At 46.7% G+C, this 25,051-nt stretch overlaps 1 protein-coding gene across 8 annotated transcripts in view; it reads right to left on the bottom strand.

The window, feature by feature from the left end:
• enah (ENAH actin regulator) overlaps window positions 1-25,051 on the bottom strand; it is a 556,073-nt gene that overhangs the window by 77,313 nt on the left and 453,709 nt on the right. For 5 of the 8 annotated variants that reach the window (XM_072500301.1, XM_072500300.1, XM_072500299.1 and 2 more), the window contains 2 exons: window positions 19,227-19,293; window positions 3,316-3,378 (listed from right to left, as the gene is read on the bottom strand). In XM_072500301.1, the coding sequence (XP_072356402.1) occupies window positions 3,316-3,378; window positions 19,227-19,293 (130 nt within the window). Of the gene's footprint in view, window positions 1-3,315; window positions 3,379-19,222; window positions 19,294-25,051 lie in introns of those variants that run through there. The other 3 variants (XM_072500303.1, XM_072500304.1, XM_072500307.1) reach the window with 2 other exon arrangements.

Below are 25,051 nucleotides of genomic sequence, written 5' to 3' on the forward strand. Positions count from 1 at the left end.
TACCACCAAACTCCCAAAAGCATGATTATCCCCATGATTGGGACAAAGGACTGGACTTTCTTTTATTTGTTACCTGAGATTCACCGAATGAACCTACTAGTTTTAGCCCTTTTGAATTAATTTATGGATATGTGGTCAGAGGTCCTCTGAAATTAATCAAAGAAATGTTTTTCAGGACATAGGGGAGAACCCTTTTTAAAATTTAGAGCACCCAATTTTTTTTCTTTTCCAATTAAGGGGCAATTTAGCGTGGCCAATTCACCTAACCAGCACATCTTTGGTTGTGGGGGTGAAACCCACGCAGACACGGGAAAAATGTGCAAACTCCACACGGACAAAAACGGGGGGAACCCTTAATGTTAGATTATGTGTCCATGCTCCAGGAACAGCTGACGAGAGCCTGCAGAGTGGCTGAAGAACATCTTCAAATTTTTCAAACAAACATGAAGGAAAGGGCAGATAAGCAAGCTATGACCCAAACATTACAATGAAGTGTTAGTGTTAAGGAGCAGGCATGTCAGGTTGTAAGCACAGTGAAAGATTAGAGAAACGGTGAGAATGAGGCAGAAGGAGACTTAGATAGTTCCCAAATTCTTCTTCTCCTGGCATGCAAGCAGAAACTTAAGCGGGAGAATCTGGTTAAGAAGGTCCTGCAATGCTGGTCCAAGGCAAAGGAAGAGTTCCTACGTGACTGCTTGGAGTCAGTGGACTGGTCCATATTCAAGAACTCAGCGACCAACCTAAACGGGAATGCCACCACCGGCTCAGACTTCATCAGCAAGTGTGTAGAAGATTGCGTGCCAAAGAAGTTAGAATGTGTGTTCCCCAACCGGAAACCATGGTTTAACCGGGAGATTCACTCTGTACTGAAGTCAAGGTCTGAGGTATTCAAGACAGGACACCCTGACCTATACAAGATATCTCGGAACGACCTCCACAAAGCCATCAGGGATGCCAAGAGACAATACCAGACTAAGCTAAAGTCACAGATTAACGACACAAACCTTTGTCGGTTGTGGTAAGGCTTAAACAATATAACAGCTACAAAACAAAGCCGAGTAGAATCCCCGGCAACAGCGCACCCCACCCCAATGAACTCAATGCATTCTCTGCTTGTTTTGAGCAGGAAACCAACAAACCGCTGTCACTGCCCCAGCAGCCTCGGACACACCCATACCCACCGTCACAGCTTCCAAAGTCAGATCAGCCTTCGTGAAAGTGAACCCTCGGAAAGCAACGGGTCCTGACTGAGTCCCTGGTCGTGCACTCAGATTCTGTGCGGACCAGCTGGCCGATGTGTTCACGGACATCTTCAACCTCTCCCTACTCCGTCCCGAGGTTCCCATCTGCTTCAAGAAGACCACCATCATATCAGTGCCAAAGGCGAACCAGGCAATGTGCCTCAACGATTGCCGTCCGGTGGCCTTGACATCTATCATTATGAAGTGCTCAAGAGGTTGGTCATGAGACACTTCAGCTCCATATTCCCAGAATGCTTGATTCACTGCAATTGTGTGTAGGCCACATGGGTGCGCCCCTGCACTCTGGATTTCTCTTTGTTTAGGGACTCTCCAAAGTGGCTGCTTAGTGGCATCTTGTTCCATCAACCCAAACCTGACCTGCTGAAGCCAATTTAAAACGATTCCCCTCCTTCTCTATCTTCCATTTTGAACTATCATTTCAGTTGGTTGGCCCTTAAGTTCCCTCCAGTCATGTATCTCAAAGCAACCGTCCCCGTTTGCTGCCCCCAGTTGATTCATTGCCCTGCAGTGCCTTCTATTCCCTCAGTCCTGTCTGGCCCCTTCCCCAGTTGATTCATTGCCCTGCAGTCCCTTCTCGCCCCTTCCCCAGTTGATTCATTGCCCTGCAGTCCCTTCTCGCCTCTTCCCCAGTTGATTCAGTGCCCTGCAGTCCCTTCTCGCCCCTTCCCCAGTTGATTCATTGCCCTGCAGTCCCTTCTCGCCCCTTCCCCAGTTGATTCAGTGCCCTGCAGTCCCTTCTCGCCCCTTCCCCAGTTGATTCATTGCCCCGCAGTCCCTTCTCGCCCCTTCCCCAGTTGATTCATTGCCCTGCAGTCCCTTCTCGCCCCTTCCCCAGTTGATTCAATGCCCTGCAGTCCCTTCTCGCCCCTTCCCCAGTTGATTCAGTGCCCTGCAGTCCCTTCTCGCCCCTTCCCCAGTTGATTCAGTGCCCTGCAGTCCCTTCTCGCCCCTTCCCCAGTTGATTCAGTGCCCTGCAGTCCCTTCTCGCCCCTTCCCCAGTTGATTCATTGCCCTGCAGTCCCTTCTCGCCCCTTCCCCAGTTGATTCATTGCCCTGCAGTCCCTTCTCGCCCCTTCCCCAGTTGATTCATTGCCCTGCAGTCCCTTCTCGCCCCTTCCCCAGTTGATTCAGTGCCCTGCAGTCCCTTCTCGCCCCTTCCCCAGTTGATTCAGTGCCCTGCAGTCCCTTCTTGCCCCTTCCCCAGTTGATTCATTGCCCTGCAGTCCCTTCTCTTCCCTCAGTCCTATCTGGCACAATCCCAATGGAGCCCTTGCCCTGCAACACAAAAAAAGCCACCCCCACCTTAATACTGGTGTGGTGGCTGGAGAGACTTTCCTGTGAGACCCCGTGATGCAGCCTGTGAAGCCAGTTTCTGACCCCTGTGAGCACTCTGCAATACAAGGTGTGCAGGCGTATCTCAAAAGTGCAGGTTGCCAGCTGCATGTCATTTAAATTCTGTCGTTCTAACTGCATGTGGGCTCTTAATTCAGCGTGGAGGAATGATTCTGACGAGCGGGTTGTTGATTTATGTGAATGATACTGGTGAGGTCTGGCAGCAGGAAGCGTGGCCTGTCATTGACAGCTGAAACGCACAATCACTTTCTCGTCTTAATTCATTGTGGTTTTTGGTCTTCTCATGAGGTTTAGCTACCGTGCCTGCAATGACACCTACTGCAATGAGAAACAAAGCTCCCGGCCATAAACTCAAGTCTTAAAAGTTTAATCTGCTATTTGGGATGCTTGAGTCTCAAATAAACTCAAGTTTAAGGAGATATCCTTGTCGTAGGAAACTTTATAAGTATTTACGGTTGCAAGTATACCCATTCTAAGTAGTGAAGGAAACCACTGTTCATAAAAGGAAACAGAAAACAAGGGCAGAAAAAGGAAATTTTTGGACCACCCAGCCAAACAAACATCAGGCTTAGCATGCAGATTAATACACACATTCCACAATCCGTGCACAGTGGGGCTCGGAGCCTGCTCGGACATCTCTGGTGATGCACACTGATGTTTAATTTTCATTAAAAAACAGACTCAACAGGCCAATTGGTACCTGTTTGGTGTGTCACAGGACTTGCTGTCAGAGATGAGTTGATTTCTCCACGGAGAATCCCGTCTGTGAGAAAGAAGAGGAAGCTAGAAAAAAATCTCTTGCTGTTTTTGGTGCAGCAAAGGAACCAGTAGCAACCCAAATCATAACCTCTCTGAAGTTTACACCACCAATAATTGAGGACTGAACTCCTGAAAGAGTTGCAAACACCGGGGGTGCATAAACCGAAACCCCCAGTTTTATATTTGAATTATCTGGTACGGGTCTAGTGTCTGCACTTTCAAAAGGTTATTTTGTACATAAAATAGCAAAAGGTAAATACTAAAATTCGAATGCTCATAAAATAAAAGTTTATTCCTGATATTCAGGAATTTCGCCCCGAGAGCAAATCTAATTCCTTCTTGAAATTACACAATGTTTTGGCCTCAACTACTTTCTGTGGGAGTGAATTCCACAGATTTACCACTCTCTGGGTGGAGAAATTTCTCCTCACCTCAGTCCTAAAAGGTTTACCCCTTATCCTCAAACTGTGACCCCTAGTTCTGGACTCCCCCACCATTGGGAACATTATTTCTGAATCTGTCTAATCCTGGTAGAATTTCTGAAGTTTCTATGAGATCCCCTCTCACTCTTCTAAACTCCAATGAATATAATCCCAACCGATTTAATCTCTCCTCATATGACAGTCCTGCCATCCCAGGAATCAGCCTGATAAACCTTCGCTGCACTCCCTCCATAGCAAGAACATCCTTCCTCAGATCAGGACACCAAAACTGGGCACAATACTCCAGGTGTGGCCTCATCAAGGTCCTATACAATTGCAGTAAATCATCGATATTCCTATACTCAAATTCTCTCGCTATGAAGGCCAACATACCAGTTGCATTCTTTACTGCCTGCTGTACCTGCGTGCTTACTTTCAGCGACTGATGTACGAGGACACCAAGATCTCACTGAGTATCCACCTCTCTCAATTTACACCCATTCAAATAATAATCTGCCTTCCGATTTTGCTACCGAAGCGGATAACCTCACATTTACCCACATTATATTGCATCGATCATGCATGTTCACTCAATCAGCCTGTCCAAATCCCACTGAAGTCACCTCTGCACCCTCCCCACAGCTCACTCACCCACCCAACTTTATATCATCTGCAAATTTAGAGATAACACATTTAGTTCACTCGTCCAAATCATTAATATGTAATGTGAACAGTTGGGGTCCTAGCAAAGATCTATCCATCTGAAGACACTACCCGTAATCTTATGTGCTTTAACTTTACATATTGTGAGACCTTGTTGAAAGCCTTATGAAAGTCTAAATAAACCACATCCACTGGTTCACCCTGGTCAACTCTACTAGTTACATCTTCAAAGAATTCTAATAGATTTGTCAAGCATGATTTTCCTTTCATAAATCCAGACTGACTTAGTCTGATTACACCACTGCTTTCCAAATGCTGTGTTATGGAATCCTTGAAAATGGACTCCAACAACTGCCCTACTATCAACGTCAGGCTCACTTGGCTATTAGTTCCCTTTTTGAATAGCGGGGTTACATGCGATCCCTCCAATCTGTAGGAACCATTCCAGAGTCCAAAGAATTTTGGACAATGACCACCAATGGATCTACTATTTCTAGAGCCACTTCCTTAAGGATTCTGGATAAAGATGATCAGGCCCTGGAGATTTGTCCGCCTTCAATCCCATAAGTTCCCCAAACCATTTCTTTACTAACACCAATTTTGTTCGGCTCCTCACTAAAACCTGTGTTACTCAGAACCTCCGGTACATTATTCATGTCTTCCTTTGTGAAGACAGAAGCAAAATACAAATTTAGCTCCTCAGCCATTTCTTTGTTCTCTGGGATGCATTCCCCCGTTTCTTACTGTAAGGGGTCTACATTAGTTTTTATCAATCTTTTTCTCTTTACATACCGATAGAAACTTTTACAGTCAGTTTTTATGTTCCCCGTTAGATCAGTATTTCCTGCAGGCAGTGCTGGGTTAGGATGGGCAACCCCACTGCCCAGGCACAGTGAGACAATCACTCCTTGCCCCTCGCACACCCTCGTCCCACAAATCCCCGTCCCACACCCCTCACTCCCCAAGGGCTACCGCACCCCATCTGCCGGCAGCCCACTTGCACCCCATCTTGCACCACATGCCAACCCATACTGCCTGCCATGAATGGATGCCATGCACACACAGGCCACCAGTTGTGGGCCTCTGCACTGCCCACAAGTGTCTCACACTGTGCATTATCTGTCCCCCCAGGAGGAGGCAGCCAAGTGGCACATGAGAGTACCTTTAAGAAATGGGTGTTTACGAAATGTACCTTTAAGAAATGGGTGTTTATCAGTGATGTTAAGAGTGTGGGTGGAGCTGGGCTGTCTTGTCAGCTTTTTACTTTCGTTTTAGGCTGTTTGCTGCAGGGTGTGTTTTTAGTTTTGTTTTCAGTGTTGGAGCTGAAGCCAGACAGAGCAGGTGTACTGTTGATCTCTCTGCCATGAAAAGACTATCTCTTGATCATTTGGTGAATTCAGAATTATAAATGTTTTCAGTAGTGAATGTAAACCTGATGTGCTTCTGTTAAAAGGTGTTTCTTCTGTCTTCTGGATGTTGTTTGGGAAGTTATTAAGGATTACTTAGTGTTGCATTCTTTGGGGGGTTGTATTTGAATTGATGGTTGCTAAGATGTTCACTGTATGTTTCAAAAAGGTTAACTTGAGTTCATAGAATAAACATTGTTTTGCTTTAAAAATTACTTTTCCATTTCTGCTGTACCTGACATGTCGAGTGGGCCGTGTGCTCCCCAGATCACAATCTATGAAAAGTTGTGGGTCAGGTGAACACTTTGGGGTTATCTAAACCCTGGCCCATAACAAATTGGGGACTCATCTGGCATAAAAGTATACCTATTGGATTGGCTTAGTGAACTTAAAGACAGTGAGGGGTGAGCATGTTGTGGTTGCTTTTCAGGTGCGGTATTCCAGTTTAAGTGGGGAGTGTGGTGTGGACAATAGCTCTTTCAGAGGCTCTGAAGATTTTGGGGGCGGAGACGGTCACACGCAGTACCTTACGGACAGAGACTAAAAGCAGACCGTCAGATTTGGCAAAAACACTGCAGTTAACATTACCTGACAAAATGGAAAAGATGAGGTAATTATGGCGGTGGCTAAGCATTTAAAGTTGCCTGAGATACAGTTTGACTCATTGGAAATGGCAAAAATTCAGTTACAACTTAACCAAATGGAACATGAGAAAGAATTAAAGCAGCTTGAATACGAAAGAGAGAGAGGGGAAAAAGAAAAGGAGAGAGAAGAAAGGAGAAAAGAAAGAATATCACGAGCAGAACAAAAAGAAAGAGAAAGATACAGATCATCGAAAAAGATAAAGAGAGAGAGTTTGAACTTCAGAAAATGGCCATGAAACATGACAGTCGCTTAAAATTGGCAGACATAAAGGGAAACGTACAGTTGGATGATAGTGATGAGGATAGTGAGAAACAGCGTCATAGTCGAAGGATTGGTGGGAATCTATTTAAATATGTCCAAGCATTGCCAAGGTTTGATGAGAAGGAGGTAGAAGCCTTTTTCATTTCATTTGAGAATGTAACTCAACAAATGAAATGGCAGAGAAATAGAGGATTTACCGTTGAGGAAGGTAACAAGGGACTTTCGGTACTTGGGGATCCAGATAGCCAAGAATTGGGGTACGTTACATAGGCTTAATTTAACGCGGTTGGTGGAACAGATGGAGGAGGACTTTAAGAGATGGGACATGGTGTCCGTCACTGGCAGGGAGGGTGCAGGCGGTTAAAATGGTGGTCCTCCCGAGATTCCTTTTTGTGTTTCAGTGCCTCCCGGTGGTGGTCACGAAGGCTTTTTTCAAAAGAATCGAGAAGAGTATTATGAGTTTTGTGTGGGCCGGGAAGACCCCGAGAGTGAGGAGGGGATTTTTGCAGCGTAGTAGGGACAGGGGGGGGCTGGCACTACCGAGCCTAAGTGAGTACTACTGGGCCGCCAATATTTCAATGGTGTGTAAGTGGATGGGAGAAGAGGAGGGAGCGGCGTGGAAGAGATTGGAGAGGGCGTCCTGCAGTGGGACTACCCTACAAGCTATGGTGACGGCACCGTTGCCGTTCTCACCGAAGAAATACACCACAAGCCCGGTGGTGGTGGCTACATTGAAAATTTGGGGGCAGTGGAGACGGCATGGGGGAAAGACGGGAGCCTCGGTGCGGTCCCCGATAAGAAATAACCATAGGTTTGTTCCGGGGAGAATGGATGGGGGATTTGGAGCATGGCAGAGAGCAGGGGTAGCACAATTGAGAGATCTGTTCGTAGATGGAACGTTTGCGAGTCTGGGAGCGCTGACGGAAAAATATGGGTTGCCCCAAGGGAATGCCCCATTTCGGTATATGCAACTGAGGGCTTTTGCGAGGCAACAGGTGAGGGAATTCCCGCAGCTCCCGACGCAGGAGATGCAGGATAGAGTGATCTCAGAGACATGGGTGGGGGATGGTAAGGTGTCGGACATATATAGGGAAATGAGGGACGAGGGGGAGATCATGGTAGATGAGCTGAAAGGGAAATGGGAAGAAGAGCTGGGGGAGGAGATTGAGGAGGGGCTGTGGGCTGATGCCCTACGTAGGGTAAACTCATCGTCCTCGTGTGCCAGGCTAAGCCTGATACAATTTAAGGTGTTACACAGGGCGCATATGACTGGAGCACGGCTCAGTAAATTTTTTGGGGTAGAGGATAGGTGTGGGAGATGCTCGAATCACACCCACATGTTCTCGTCATGCCCGGCACTACAGGGGTTTTGGGTGGGGGTGGCAAAGGTGCTTTCGAAGGTGGTGGGGGTCCAGGTCGAACCAAGCTGGGGGTTGGCTATATTTGGGGTTGCAGAAGAGCCGGGAGTGCAGGAGGCGAGAGAGGCTGATGTTTTGGCCTTTGCGTCCCTAGTAGCCCGGCGCAGGATATTGTTAATGTGGAAGGAAGCCAAACCCCCGGGTGTGGAGACCTGGATAAACGACATGGCAGGGTTTATAAAGTTAGAACGGATTAAGTTTGTACTAAGGGGTTCGGCTCAAGGGTTCAACAGGCGGTGGCAACCGTTCGTCGACTACCTCACAGAAAGATAGAGGGAATGGAAAAGAAGAAGACAACAGCAGCAACCCAGGGGGGAGGGTGGGGGAGGGGGGGAAGAATCGGACGGACTCTCAGGGATGTTATTGTATATGTATAGGCACTTGTTTTAGGTAATGTATATTGGACTGTTGGATTGTATCTTTGGAGAGTATTTATTTTTGACCAGGCAGTTGCCATTTAGTTTGGTTTATGTTTCTGTTCATATATTATTTATTTATTTGTTTAAAACTGGCCACTGTTATTTATATTGCTTTATTGTTGTTTAAAAGAAACACTACGAACTGTTATGTTTGGCCAAAAAATCTTGAATAAAATATATTTATAAAAAATAAAAAAAATGAAATGGCCACAGGACATGTGGGTATTACTGATTCACAGAAAGCTGATAGGTAGGGCTAGTGAAATGTTTGCATCACTACCAGAGGAGGTATCTGGGACATATGAGGAGGTGAAAAAATCCATCTTAGGCGCATATGAACTAGTGCCTAAAGCCTACAGACAAAGCTTTAGAAATTTAAGGAAAGAATTTGGTCAAACATACATGGAGTTTGAAAGGCTCAAACAGAGTAATTTTGAGAGGTGGATATGGGCTTTGAAAATAGTCCAAACGTATGAAGCTCTCAGAGAAATTATACTTTTGGAGGAGTTTAAAAATTCAATTCCTGATTTAGTGAGAACTCATGTGGAAGAAAAGAGGGTTAAAACTGCGAGGGTAGCAGCAGAAATGGCAGATGATTATGAATTAGTTCATAAATCAAAGGTTGGTTTCCGACATCAGTTTCAGCCTGTGAGGAATAGAAACTGGGGACACGAGAAATACTCAAGTGGTAAAGGTGATCTGATGGGAGATAATAAGGAGAGTCTACCTCAGACTAATAAAGAAATCAAGGAGGGTGGAAGAGACATGAAAAGTTTCAAATGTTTTCACTGTAATAAACTAGGCCATGTAAAGTCACAATGTTGGTGGTTGAAGAAAAGCATTGGGAAGGCTGATGTGGTAAAACAGGATAAGACAGTGGGGTTTGTGAAAGTGGTAAAGGAAAGCCCAAGTGAGTGAAGGAGGTGCAAAAGATTGTACAGTCTGATCAAAAGGTGATTGATAAGAAGGTGCCAGGTCTCTTTAAAGAATTTACTTGTGTGGGTAAAGTTTACTCATGTGTATCAGGAGGAGCAGGTAAAGAAGTTGCAATTTTAAGAGATACGGGAACTAGTCAATCTTTAATGGTAAGAGATGAGGAGTTATGTAGTTTGGGAAGAATGTTGCCAGAAAAGGTGGTAATATGTGGAATTCAGGGTGAGAGGAATAGTGTTCCATTATATAATGTAAGGTTGGAAAGTCCAGTGAAGAGTGGTGAAGTGGTAGTAGGAGTAATAGAAAAACTATCTTGTCCAGGAATACAGTTTATCTTGGGTAATTATATAGCTGGATTGCAGGTGGGAGTGATGCCTACTGTGGTTGATAAGCCAGTGGAAAATCAGGCAACTGAAGTGTTGAAGGAGTTTTCTGGATTGTGTAGTAACAAGGTCGCAAAGTCACAGGTTAAGACAAGAGGAGAAATCAAAGAGTGAAGATGAAGTTGAAGTGCAATTATCAGAAACGATTTTTGATCAGATGGTTGAAAAAGAACAAGAACAGGTGGAGGATGAGGTGGATAATTTTAGTTCAGGAAAATTGGCGGAGTTACAACAAAAAGGTATAGAAATAAAACGGATGTATCAGAAAGCACACACGGTAGAGGAATCTGAGTGTATACCAGAGTGTTATTACCGTAAAAGTGATATCTTGATGAGAAAATGGAGACCTTTAGGCAGGTGATGTCTTGATGAGAAAATGGAGACCTTTACATATGCAGGCGGATGAAAAGTGGGCAGAAGTTCATCAAGTAGTATTGCCGGTCGGGTATAGAAAGGAGATGTTGCGAGTTGTGCATGAGGTGCCAGTGGGAGGTCATTTCGGAAGAAGGAAAACTCAAGCTAAAATCCAAAAACATTTTTATTGGCCTGGACTACATAAAGATGTAGTTACATTTTGTCAATCACGTCACACATGTCAAGTGATAGGGAAACCTCAAGCAGTGATAAAACCAGCGCCCTTAATACCCATTCCAGCTTTTGAGGAACCTTTTACTAAGGGTCCTAATTGATTGCGTAGGACCGCTTTCTAAAGCAAAAAGTGTGAATCAATATCTTTTGAGTATAATGGATGTGTCTACTAGGTTTCCAGAGGCCATTCCAGTACGTAATATTACAGCTAAAAAGATTGTGGGGGAGTTACTTAAATTCCTTACTAGATATGGACTACCCACAGAAATACAATCGGATGAAGGTTCAAATTTTACCTCAAGGTTATTCAAAGAAGTTATGGATAGCTTAGGAATAAAACAATTTAAATCACCTGCGTACCATCCAGAATCGCAGGGAGTGTTGGAAAGGTGGCATCAGACATTAAAGACAATGTGAGGGCTTATTGTCACGATTATCCAGAGGATTGAGATAAAGGAATTCCATTCGTACTGTTTGCAATTAGGGATGCACCTGATGAGTCAACCAAATTTAGTCCTTTTGAACTAATTTTTGGTCATGAGGTAAGAGGACCACTTAAATTGATTAAGGAAAAATTGGTGACTGAGAAATTGGAAATTACATGATTGGACTACATGTCAAATTTTAGGGAACGATTAAATAGAGGTAAATTGGCTAGACAACATTTAAAAGTTGCACAAAATGTGATGAAACGGGTAGTGGACAAGAAATCCAAAGTTCGTAGTTTTGCCAGTGGAGATAGAGTTTTAGTATTGTTACCACTGGTAGGGGAGCCTTTAAAAGCAAGATTTTGTGGACCTTATCAGATTGAAAGGAAATTAAGTCAGGTGAATTATGTGGTAAAAACACCAGATAGAAGGAAGACTCACCGAGTGTGTCATGTGAATATGCTTAAAAGGTACTTTGAAAGGGAAGGAGAGAAAAAGGAGGCGGTTTTAATGATTCTAACTCAAAGTGATGAACCAAATCCAGATGACTGTGAATTTGACATACCTCAAATTAAATTGGAAAACGAGGATGTTCTTAAAAATTGGGATAAATTGTTGAGTTACCTTCCAGAGGAAAAACAGACGGACCTGAAAGAGTTATTGATGTCACATGGGCAAGTTTGTGGAGATAAATTAGGAAGTACTAAAATGGCTATACATGATGTAGATGCGGGAAATGCTGTTCCAATCAAACAACATCCATATCGACTTAACCCTTTAAAATTGGCACAGGTTAGCAAAGAGATTGAGAGTATGCTTAAAAATAGCATAATTGAAGTGGTTATAGCCAATGGAGCTCACCCATAGTGATGGCACCAAAACCAGACGGTACCCAACGGTTGTGTGTGGACTATAGAAAGGTGAATGCAGTTACAAGAACAGACTCCTATCCTATCCCACGTTTGGAGGATTACATTGAGAAAGTGGGACAATCAGCTTTTATTTCCAAACTGGATTTACTTAAAGGTTACTGGCAGGTACCTTTATCCGAAAGGGCGAAGGAGATTTCAGCTTTTGTGACTCCAGATGGTATATACCAATTCAAAGTTATGCCATTTGGCATGAAAAACACCCCAGCCACATTTCAACGGTTAACTAACAAAGTCGTTTCAGGATTACCCAATTGTGCGGTATACATCGACGATCTGGTAATTTTCAGCCAGACATGGACAGAACATTTAAAACATCTGATGGAGTTATTCGATCGACTTCAGGAGGCGGGTCTGGTGATAAACCTAGCCAAAAGTGAATTTGGAAATGCCTAAGTCACTTTCCTTGGCCATACAATCGGACAGGGTCAAATGGTCACACAGGATGTGAAAGCAACAGTTATTGAGGAGTTTTCAATACCCCCGAGACAAAGGGGAATAATGCGATTTCTTGGCATGAGTGGATTTGAATGAACATTTGTGCAAAAGTTTTGTAGCGTAGTTGCTCCACTGACGGATTTGCTCAAGAAGCGTAACAAATTTCAGTGGACAGCGGACTTTCAACAGGCATTTGACTGCCTGAAAGCTGTGATAACCAATGTTCCTGTGTTGGAGAATTACAAGGGACTATGTGATCAGGTTGAACTGAAGTCTCTGACTTTAAAGAGAAATGCCGAAGCGTAGAGAAATGGATGGATCGTGCAGAGACTTTCTTGTTCAAAGAGACTGTTAATCGAGACGGATTTCAGTTGGAGGAAGAAGAACGGAAAAATTGGACTATATTATTATACCTGTTTGCGTGTGTTGTTTTTTGAAACGAAAAAGTATATTTACTGTGTGCATTTCTTAAAGGGTAGTGAAAAGGTGAAAAATGAAACCATCTTGAAGTTGATTGGTTTCTTTTTCATGGGGGGAGGTGTCATGTGAGAGTACCTTTAAGAAATGGCTGTTTAGGAAATGTACCTTTAAGAAAACGGTGTTTATCAGTGATGTCATAGTGTGAGTGGAGCTGGACTGTCTGCCAGCTTTTTACTTTCATTTTAGGCTGTTTGCTGTAGGATGTGTTTTAGTTTCATTTTCAGTTTTGGAGCTGAAGCCACACAGAGCAGGTGTACTGTTGATCTCTCTGCCATGAAAAGACGATCTCTTGATTATTTGCTAATTCAGAATTATAAATGTTTTCAGTAGTGAATGTAAACCTGATGTGCTTCTGTTAAAAGGTGTTTCTTCTGTCTTCTGGATGTTGTTTGGGAAGTTATTAAGGATTACTTAGTGTTGTATTCTTTGGGGGTTGTATTTGAATTGATAGTTGCTAAGATGTTCACTGTATGTTTCAAAAAGGTTAACTTGAGTTCATAGAATAAACATTGGTTTGCTTTAAAAAATACTTTTCCATTTCTGCTGTACCACACCTGTAGAGTGGGCCGTGTGCTCCCCATACCACAATCTATGAAAAGTTGTGGGTCAGGTGAAGTCCATGATACACTTTGGGGTTCTCTAAACCCTGGACCATAACACAAGAACCGTGGGGAGCGGAAGACCAGAGGAGGTCCGAGGGACCTGCGGCAGAGGGAGTTGGGCATGGTGGGTGAACAGTCAGTCACCAAGGCGGAGATCGGAATGAGACAACCAAGTGATCCACCAATGCGTTGCGATGGCCCTGTGGCACGTGAGTCACCCCTACGTGAGTCACAAGGGCAGCACGGTAGCATTGTGGATAGCACAATTGCTTCACAGCTCCAGGGTCCCAGGTTCGATTGCGGCTTGGGTCACTGTCTGTGCGGAGTCTGCACATCCTCCCCGTGTGCGCGTGGGTTTCCTCCGGGTGCTCCGGTTTCCTCCCACAGTCCAAAGGATTGGCCATGCTAAATTGCCCTTAGTGTCCAATATTGCCCTTAGTGTTGGGTGGGGTTACTGGGTTATGGGGATAGGGTGGAAGTGTTGACCTTGGGTAGGGTGCTCTTTCCAAGAGCCGGTACAGACTCGATGGGCCGAATGGCCTCCTTCTGCACTGTAAATTCTATGACATCTATGACCCCACGATCTAACCATGCATCCTGACTTGATTCTTGCAGAGTCACCACCAGGTGATGAGGAACCGTCTGGGGTCCCATGCCCTGATGCCACCTCGCAACACCCGGAGCACATGTCTAGTGGCAACACCCACTTCTCATCACTGCTGAAACCAACACCCTCCACCACCCCAGAGACACTCACCTCGATTGGGCATTTTTCGAAGATGCTCCTGAGGCACTATGGTGTGCACCACAGACATGCAGCGGTGCATCAGGTGGAGGTAGGAACACCCGAGAGGCCAGATAGTTGGCAGGCGTTCCGATCGCAGGGACGAGCTGCCGTTCAGACAGGTCTTGCATTTTCTAGAATAGAATCCCTTCAGTGCAGAAGGAGGTCATTTGGCTCTTCGAATCTACACTGATCATTTGAAAGAGCACCCTAACCAGATTCCTGTCCTATCCCTGCAACCTCATAACTCCACCTAACCCATACATCCCTGGACACTAATGGGCAATGTACCATGGCCAATCCATCTAACCTGCACATCGTTGGACTGTGCGAGGAAACCGGAGCACCCGGAGGAAACCCAAGCAGACACGGGGAGAACGTGCAGACCAAGGTTGGAATTGAACCCAGGTCTCTGGTGCTGTGAGGCAGCAGTGCTAACCACTGTGCCACCTCTGGAAAGGGCAGTTCCATCAATGCTGGAGATGCAAGCACTGAGCGGGGGACTACACGAGGAAGTGTCAACAACCACCCAGTGCCTGCAGGTGCAGTTGGAGAAGTCCAACCAGCTGCAGAGGCAGGAGGCGCTTCCGATCATGTGTGCCACCAAGGCCAACACCACATGGTTGACGTCAGCAATAGAGGCCTGGGGTGCAAAGGTTTTGGCCATGGGTCAGGATGTCCAAGGCCTTGGGGCTGAGGCACAGGAGAGGGTGGCTATGTTGCAGGCAGCCATGTACCAGGGCCACATGGACATTGCTGCGGTGCTCCAGAGCGTGGCCCAACCACGGGCTATGAATGCAGGCATCAAGAGCATTGGCCTGGTACTGATTGATTTGAGGGACCTGGCATGGCCCCAGTCAGCAGAGGTCGGCTACACGCCGACGTGTCCAGCAGGTGTTCATACGACAGGCGCTGCCGGTATACACGAGACCTGATGCAAAGCCTCCTTCCCACATTCTCCTCGGCCTGTTGGGTGGCCTGCTCTCCATTGTCACCAGTTGACTCCTGCTCCTCTGCGGCAGACTCCTATTCTGCAGGGTCCCCCCCATTAAGCTCCTGCTCATGCAGCCTCATTGCATCCGCCAGGGCTGCCGCAGCCAGGCAGATGCCAATCCACCCGGCTGTACACCAAAATCCATTGGCTGCAGGGGGTAAAGTGCATACATGTTAGCATGGTGATTCCTCCCGTGCCCAACCAAGCCCAATGGGCTACAAGGCGGCCCTGGCCTGCACTGCAACCGCTGACCCCGCATGTCCGCCTCCCCCTCCTAGCCCCACCTACCAGCCATTCCCCCCGACACTCTCCCCTACATATTATGCACTTGGTCCTGCTGGTGCCTGTCACCGGTGGTGCCTTCTGCCCCGCTACCCATTCCTGCCAACGCTACACTCTGTGGCCCCTGTCCTGCGCCCTCCTCAATGGTCCACCGTGGGTGTCCTCCTTAGGTGGACCACATCCTACCCCGCCAGGGTGCCGTTTGGTTATGTGGGGCACTGCGTGCCACCGACTGGCGACATTTGGCATGTGTGCGGTAGGGACTGCAGACGGGGCTGGACGAGGGGCATGGGCACCTGCTGTGACCGTAGGTCCAGTGTGCCATGGGTCCTCTGTACAATGCTCGGGTTGTGCCTAGCTGTCTGGGGGCAGGATGGATGGAAGCAGGAGCACAGTGGGCAGCTGGGGCTTGTGCCGGCCCGTGTTCCCGCAGGATGGACTGGCTGCTGGTGCCACTGATAGGGCATCCACCTTGGGGGGGGTGGGGGGTGCCAGAGAGAGTGGCAAAGCCATGGTGCATGTGTGCACTTTTGGGGTGCGCTGTGCAATCCTCCCCCTCGCGTCTCAGATGGATGCACTGAGGAGTGCCAGCCCCTGGATGCGCTGAGTCACGCACATTCCACTGATGGGTCGGCTGGTGTCTGGGGATTCCTGGGGGTGGCCTGTGGGGATGTGGTCACCCATACAGCCAGTGACGCTCTGCACATTTACGGGACATGGTGGGTAGTCAGTGGAGTGCACAACAGGATGGCTGCCTCACAAACTGCGACAATGGCAGCCTGTGCCCGGACCCGGGGGGATACCCCGGGTCCACGGCCAATGGTCGCCCCCAGTCCTGGCAGACGCCTCCCTCATCCAGTGGCACAACTGGCAGCCCATTGTTGCACATTTGGAAACATGTCTTACCTCCTCTCTCACTCTCAACAGCACAGTGGGGAGGTTCCTATTTTTAAAAACCACAAGCCGGCGTCACTTCCTCATGGTGAAGGTGGAGCATTGTGGGAGACTGGAGACTACCGGGTCGGGCCCGTTAATGATCTGCCAATAGCCATTACTGTGCAATTTCCATGCCCATGCCAGCATGGGGCTTGCAACACATTCCCTCCTTTATTGAGGCGCCGGAGCATGGTGTTCCATTGTGTGTCCAACGCAACCTCGATTTCTGGCGGATATGCGATTCTCTGCCCGGTTTCGCTGGACACAGAATCCCGCCCAAATATTATGATTTGAAGAACAAAGGAGTTCTCCGTAAAATGTCCACAATCACCACTGAAAAATGAGAAAGAAAATTCAAATGCACAGCCAAGATAACTAAATATATCCGGTTCAGAAGGTCGTCCAGTGCATGTCCGAGGCAACAGAAGAGATCATGGCGACTGCTTGCAGACAGTGGACTGGTCCACATTTAAAAAACTCAGTGGCCAACCTAGACAAGTATGCCACCACCATCACAGCTTCATCAACAAGTTTGTAGAAGACTGCATGCCAAAGAAGGTAATCAGTGTGTTTCCCCAACCAGAAACCATGGTTTAACCGGGAGATTCCCCACTGTCACCAGACTCCTAAATGACCCTCTTATGGACTGACCACATTAACACTACACCCCTGGCTGCGTCATCCGCCGCCTGTGTTATGTAGTTATATTGTGTACCTTGTGTTGCCCTATTATTTATTTTTTTTTATTTTATTTTTATGTACTTTTAAACAACAATAAAGCAATATAAATAACCGTGGCCAGTTTTAAACAAATAAATAAATAATATATAAACAGGAACAAAAACAAAACTAAATGGCAACTGCCTTGTCAAAAATAAATACTCTCCAAAGATACAATCCAACAGTCCAATATACATTACCTATAACAAATGTCTATACATATACAATGACATCCCTAAGAGCCCGCCCGGATCCTCCCCCCCCCCACCCCGCCGCCCGGGTTGCTGCTGTTGTCTACTTCTTTTTCATTCCCTCTATCGTTCTGTGAGGTAGTTGACGAACGGTTGCCACCGCCTGGTGAACCCTTGAGCCGAACCCCTTAATACGAACTTGATCCGTTCTAACTTTATAAACCCGCCATGTCGTTTATCCAGGTCTCCACGCCCGGGGGTTTGGCTTCCTTCCACATTAACAATATCCTGCGCCGGGCTACTAGGGACGCAAAGGCCAAAACATCAGCCTCTCTCGCCTCCTGCACTCCCGGCTCTTCTGCAACCCCGAATATAGCCAACCCCCAGCCTGGCTCGACCCGGACCCCCACCACCTTCGAAAGCACCTTCGCCACCCCCACCCAGAACCCCTGTAATGTCGGACATGACCAGAACATGTGGGTGTGATTCTCTGGGCTTCTCGAGCATCTCCCACACCTATCCTCTACCCCGAAAAATTTACTGAGCCGTGCTCCAGTCATATGCGCCCTGTGTAGAACCTTGAATTGTATCAGGCTTAGCCTGGCACACGAGGACGACGAGTTTACCCTACGTAGGGCATCAGCCCACAGCCCCTCCTCAATCTCCTCCCCCAGCTCTTCTTCCCATTTCCCTTTCAGCTCATCTACCATGATCCCCCCCTCGTCCCTCATTTCCCTGTATATGTCCGACACCCTACCATCCCCCACCCATGTCTCTGAGATCACCCTATCCTGCACCTCCTGCGTCGGGAGCTGCGGGAATTCCCTCACCTGTTGCCTCGCAAAAGCCCTCAGTTGCATATACCGAAATCTGATATTCTCTCTTGGCATCTCGGATGGCTTTGCGGAGGTCGTACCTTGATTTCTTGTATAGGTCAGGGTCGCCTGATTTGAACACCTCAGACCCGTCCTTCAGTAGGGAGCCAATCTCGCAATTGAGGCATGGTTTCCAGTTGGGGAATGTACGTACTGCTTTCTTTGGCACGCAGTCGTCCACACATTTGCTGATGAAGTCTGTGACGGTGGTGGCATACTCATTTAAGTTGGTCGCTGAGTTCTTAAATATGTATCTTCTCTGCAGTTGTAATACTATATACCGTATACTTCACCCACTGTCTATGTTTATGTATTTTCATTATGTATCCTCATGTATTTATCATATGTTCAACGTTTTCATGTATGGAACGATCGGCCTGGACTGTGCCCAGAACAATACTTTTCACTGCACCTCGGTACAAGTGACACTAATCTTCCTGCTGTGCTTCGTGAAGGCAAGTTTCTGGGTTGATGATTCTGTACTGCCTCAGACCTGGACCAAAACGTCAGCTGAGATTATGTGATCAGTCCTGTGGTTGGGCTTCAACCCATAACCATTGATTCAGAGAAGGCAGTGCCACTACTGAGCCAAGCTGACATTATGAGAAAACAGACACCAGGCAAATGGTATCACCTAAACTCTTAAAAAAATGTTGCAGCAGTATTTGTATACATACGCCACTAGTTTGGTCAGATGGGTACAACAGAACAATAATGTAACATTATAAAATCTTGTTTATAGTGGAACAAGCTATATCTTTTACAATTTATTGCTCCTTCCCTACAAGCATTCTACAACCATGAGGAGCGACTCTCAGGTCAAAGCTGATTAAAATCATTCATTAACCAAAGTATTTCTGGGAGATTATTCCACCCCATTGTCGTTTCACCTGCACCTCCCTGGCAACTTTTTTCACATCAGATACTTACCATTGCAGAACAGTTTCACATTCTCTTATCGAATATACAATTCGCAAGTAATTATTATGCCATTATATTATGGCACCAGGCTGTCTACCTGCATCATATGTTGTCCTAAAGCTGTATGATCTTACCTGGATATTACTGGGGATTTGTTGCCGTTTACAGTGCTTGATCTTTCCCAAGGCTTTCTGGTCGTCTCTGAAAATAAGCATTTTCACAGGATTCAATTTCCATTTATTAAAAAAAGACTTTGTTGATCAAAGCAATTTGCAACATGTGTTCTGCAAATGGGAAAAAATACCTCACAGGGTTCAAAGGGCAGGGCTGCAGTCTAATCAAGGGGGAATAAAGATGCTGAATTCTGGATATGAAGGAATGAGTTACAGGCTGGAATCTAAGCAGGAGGCTCAATAATCCAAAATGCTCCATCCCATGACAGACAGTAACTCTCCCTTTTATTATAGGTTTTTATTTCATCACTTTATATGCTTTTATTTCTGTTCAGCCCCATTTTTGAATTAATGTGGCAGGAACTGCTCTCGAGAATAAAGTAACATAGATGGTCATTTCTTTCCAAAGCCTCTCGGGTCCATGAATAGCCTAAAAATCATTGGCTGCTTGAATGGCAGAAGCAAAATTAATATTCAGTTGCTGCTGGAGCAATTAGGAAGCACAGTGGTTAGCACAGTTGCTTCACAGCTCCAGGGTCCCAGGTTCGATTCCCCGCTGGGTCACTGTCTGTGCGGAGTCTGCACGCTCTCCCTGTGTCTGCGTGGGTTTCCTCCGGGTGCTCCGGTTTCCTCCCACAAGTCCCGAAAGACGTGCTGTTAGGTGATTTGGACATTCCGAATTCTCCCTCTGTGACCCGAACAGGCCCCGGAATGTGGCGACTAGGGGCTTTTCACAGTAACTTCATTGCAGTGTTAATGCAAGCCTACTTGTAACAATAAAGATTATTATTAATAGGCCAGCTCATGCTGCAAGCAGTCCACTATGACTGGAAAAAATACCATTTTCTGTGGGTACATTGTCGTGCTTACACAATAGCACCTGCAATTCAAAGGAATTGTTTGGTTGTGAAGCAACTGCAATTGTCTTCCTCAGAAAGCAGCGGCGGCTGGGTCATTGAGTTTATTCAAGGCTGAGTTAGATAGATTTGAGAGACAAGGGAGTCGAGGATTATGGGGGACAGACAAGAAGGTGGAGCTGAAACCACAACCAGATCAGCCATGATCTTATTGAATGGCAGAGTAGGCACAAAGGGCTGAAAAGCCTACTTCTGCTCCTAAGTCCTACATTCGTAACCTGAGCATCTGTAAATGAGAGGATAGGTGTTGCCGAGCTGAAAATTGGTATATCATCACTCATTAAAGAGGGAGTGAGAGAATGAGAATGCAAGTTATCTAAATGCCCATGACATTTTCAGTTTGGAGTCCTGCTGATAACTTATTGCATTTGGCTTGGGTGGGGTGCTCCTTCCGTGAGCTGGTGCAGACTCAGACAGGTTTACAGCATGAAAACAGGCCCTTCGGCCCAACCTATCCATGCCGCCTAGTTTTTACCACTAAGCTAGTCCCAATTGCCCGTATTTGGCTCATAACCCTCTGTACCCATCTTTTCCATACAACTGTCCAAATGCTTTTTAAAAAACAAAGTTGTACCCGCCTCTACTCCTGCCTCTGGCAGCTCATTCCAAACACTCACCACCCTCTGTGTAAAAAAAATTGCTCCTCTGGACTCTTTTGTATCTCTACCCCGCTCACCTTAAACCTACGCCCTCTAGGTTTAGACTCCCCTACCTTTGGGAACAGTTGGTGACTATCTACCTCATCTATGCCCCTCATGACGAAGTGATTGGCGACTCTGAGAGTGACCCAGAGGACGAGCTGATGACAATCTCGCTATGCAGCTCAAAGGATATCACTCATAGTTTTAGACTCCCCTACCTTTGGGAAAATATGTTGACCTTATCTATGCCCCTCATTATTTTATAGACCTCTCTCTAGGGCAGCACGGGTAGCATAGTGGTTAGCACAGATGCTTCACAGTGCACTGCTGCTTCACAGCATCAGGGTCCATGTTCAATTCCCTCTTGGGTCACTGTCTGTGTAGAGTCTTCACGTTCTCCCTATGTCTGTGTGGGTTTCCTCCGGGTGCTCCGGTTTCCTCCCACAAGTCCTGAAAGACGTGCTGTTAAGTGAATTGGACATTCTGAATTCTCCCTCTGTGACCCGAACAGGCGCCGGAATGTGGCGACTAGGGGCTTTTCACAGTAACTTCATTGCAGTGTTAATGCAAGCCTACTTGTGACAATAATAAAGATTATCATTATTATGATCACCCCTAAGCCTCCTACGCTCTAGGGAAAAAAGTCCTAGTCTATCCAGCCTCTCCTTATAACTCTAACCATCAGTCCTGTAGCATCCTAGTAAATCTTTTCTGCACTCTTTCTCGCTTAATAATATATTTTCTATAATAGGTTGACCAGAACTGTGCACAGTATTCCAAGTGTGGCCTTACTAATGTCCTGTACAACTTCTGCAAGATGTCCCAACTCCTGTATTCAATATTCTGACCAATAAAACCTAGCATGCCGAATGCCATCTTCACCACCCTGTCCATCTGTGGCTCCATTTTCAAGGAGCTATGAATCTGTACCCCTAGATCTCTTTGTTCTGTAACTCTCCCCAACTCCCTACCATTAACTGAGTAGGTCCTGCCCCGATTCAATGTATCAAAATGCATCACCTCACATTTATCCAAATTAAACTCAATCTGCCATTCATCGGCCCATTGGATCAAGATCCCATTGCAATCCTAGATAACCTTCTTCACTGTCCACTATGCCACAAATCTTGGTGTCATCTGCAAACTTACTAACCAATCTCATCCAAATCATTAATATGAATAAATACCAGTGGACCCTGCACTGATCCCTGAGGCACCGCTGGTCACAGGCCTCCAGTTTGAAAAACAACCCTCTACAACCACCCTTTACCTTCTGTCGTCAAGCCAATTTTGTATCCAATTGGCTACCTCACCCTGGAAAACATGAGGTTTAACCTTATGTAACAAACTACCATGCGGTATCTTGTCAAAGGCCTTGCTAAAGTCGGTGTAGACAATGTCGACTGCACTGCCCTCATCTACCTACTTGGTTACCCCTTCAAAAAACTCAATTAAATTCATGAGGCACGATTTTCCACTCACAAAGCAATGCTGACTGGCCCTGATCAGTCCTTGCCTCTCTGAATGCTTGTAGATCCTGTCTTTCAGAATACCTTCTACCAACTTACCCACCACTGACGTTAGGCTTACCGGTCTTAGTTCCCAGGCTTTTCCCTAGGGCCCTTCTTAAACAAGGCACAAATTTACTACCGTCCAATCTTCTGTAGCTGTTGATGATTCAAATCTCTCTGCGAGGGGACCCGCAATTTCCTCCCTAGCCTCCCACAACGTCCTGGGATACATTTCATCAATCCCGGGGATTTATCTACCTTGATGCGCTTTAAGACTTTCAGCACCTCCTTCTCTGTAATATATGCACTCCTGTGGTTAGCAAAGTTGCTTCACAGCTCCAGGTACCCAGGTTCGATTCCCGGCTTGGGTGACTGTCTGTGTGGAGTCTGCACGTTCTCCCCTTGTGTGCGTGGGTTTCCTCCGGGTGCTCCGGTTTCCTCCCACAGTCCAAAGATGTGCAGGTTAGGTGGATTGGCCATGATAAATTGCCCTTAGTGTCCAAAAAAAGGTGGGGTGGGTTTACGGGGATAGGGTGGAGGTGTGGGCTTGGGTCGCGTGCTCTTTCCAAGGACTGGTGCAGACTTGATGTGCCGAATAGCCTCCTTCTGCACTGAACATTCTATGACTATCTATGACTCAAGACATCACATTTATTTCCCCAAGTTCCCAAACATCCATGCCTTTCTCAACAATAAATACCGATGAGAAATATTAATTTAGGATCTCACCCGTCACTCGATGGGCTCGGTGCCCTTCTTCTGCATTGAAATTCTATGAAATTATTTTCTCAGGGGCATAGCACAATCAGGTAAATAAATGAATGCTGGCCGATCCAGCAACGCCCACATCCTGTAAATTAATTTTTTGAAAGATAGTGATGATCATAAGACTATTAGAAAGAGGAACAGGCTTCAGGAGACGCATCTGAAGCTGACAGACCAGGTTAGACTTCGCAAAGGATGGGTGGGGCAGGTGTTTCATTCGGGGCTGGATGCAAAAAACAAGGGGGTGGCCATACTAGTGGGGAAGCGGGTAATGTTTGAGACAAAGACTATAGTGGCAGATAGTGGGGGCAGATACGTGATGGTGAGTGGCAAACTGCAAGGGGAGGCGGTGGTATTGGTGAACGTGTATGCCCCGAACTGGGATGATGCCAATTTTATGAGGCGTATGTTAGGACGCATCCCGGACCTAGAGGCGGGAAAGTTGGTAATGGGTGGAGCCTTTAATACGGTGCTGGACCCAGGGCTGGACAGATCGAGGTCCAGGACCGGAAGGAGGCCGGCTGCAGCTAGGGTGTTTAAGGATTTTATGGTACAGATGGGCGGAGTAGATCCCTGGAGATTTAGTAGACCTAGGAGTAAGGAGTTTTCGTTTTTCTCCTATGTACATAAATTATTTTCACGAATAGATTTTTTTGTTTTGGGAAGGGCACTGATCCCAAAGGTGACGGGGACGGAGTACACGGCTATAGCCATCTCGGATCATGCTCCACACTGGGTGGACCTGGAGATAGGGGAAGAAAAACAACAGCTTCCACCCTGGAGAATGGACATGGGATTATTGGCAGATGAGGGGGTGTGTTTAAGGGTGAGGGGGTGTATTGAAAGGTACTTGGAAATTAATGATAATGGGGAGGTACAGGTGGGAGTGGTCTGGGAGGCACTGAAGGCAGTGGTTAGAGGGGAGCTGATATCTATTAGGGCACATAAAGGAAAGCAGGAGGGTAGGGAAAGGGAGCGGTTGTTGAAAGAACTGCTGAGGGTGGACAGACAATACGCGGAGGCACCGGAGGAGGGACTATACAGGGAAAGGCAAAGGCTACATATAGAGTTTGACTTGTTGACTACGGGTAAGGCAGAGGCACAATGGAGGAAGGCACAGGGTGTACAGTACAAATATGGGGAGAAGGCGAGTAGGTTGTTGGCCCACCAACTGAGGAAAAGGGGAGCAGCGAGGGAGATAGGGGGGGTGAGAGATGAGGAGGGGGAGATGGAGCGGAGAGAATGAATGGAGTGTTCAAGGCATTTTATGAAAGATTATATGAAGCGCAGCCCCCGGACGGGAAGGAGAGAATGATGTGCTTTCTGGATCAGCTGGAATTTCCTAAGGTGGAGGAACAGGAGAGAGTGGAGCTGGGAGCACAGATTGAGACGGAGGAAGTAGTGAAAGGGATTGGAAGCATGCAGGCGGGGAAGGCCCCGGGACCAGACGGATTCCCAGTTGAATTCTATAAGAAATATTTGGACTTGCTGGCCCCGCTACTGATGAGAACCTTTAATGAGGCGAGGGAAAGGGGGCAGCTGCCCCCGACTATGTCAGAGGCAACGATATCGCTCCTCCTAAAGAAGGAAAAAGACCCACTGCAATGCAGGTCGTACAGGCCCATTTCCCTCCTGAATGTGGATGCTAAGATCCTGGCCAAGGTAATGGCAATGAGGATAGAGGATTGTGTCCCGGGGGTGGTCCATTACGACCAAACTGGGTTTGTGAAGGGGAGACAGCTAAATACAAATATACGGAGGCTGCTAGGGGTAATGATGATGCCCCCACCAGAGGGGGAAGCGGAGACAGTGGTGGCAATGGATGCCGAGAAAGCATTTGATAGAGTGGAGTGGGATTATTTGTGGGAGGTGTTGAGGAGATTTGGCTTTGGGGACGGGTATATCAGGTGGGTATAGTTGCTGTATAGGGCCCCGATGGCGAGCGTGGTCAC

Source organism: Scyliorhinus torazame, chromosome 4 (genome assembly GCF_047496885.1).
Source record: "Scyliorhinus torazame isolate Kashiwa2021f chromosome 4, sScyTor2.1, whole genome shotgun sequence".
Taxonomy (NCBI): Eukaryota; Metazoa; Chordata; class Chondrichthyes; order Carcharhiniformes; family Scyliorhinidae; genus Scyliorhinus; species Scyliorhinus torazame.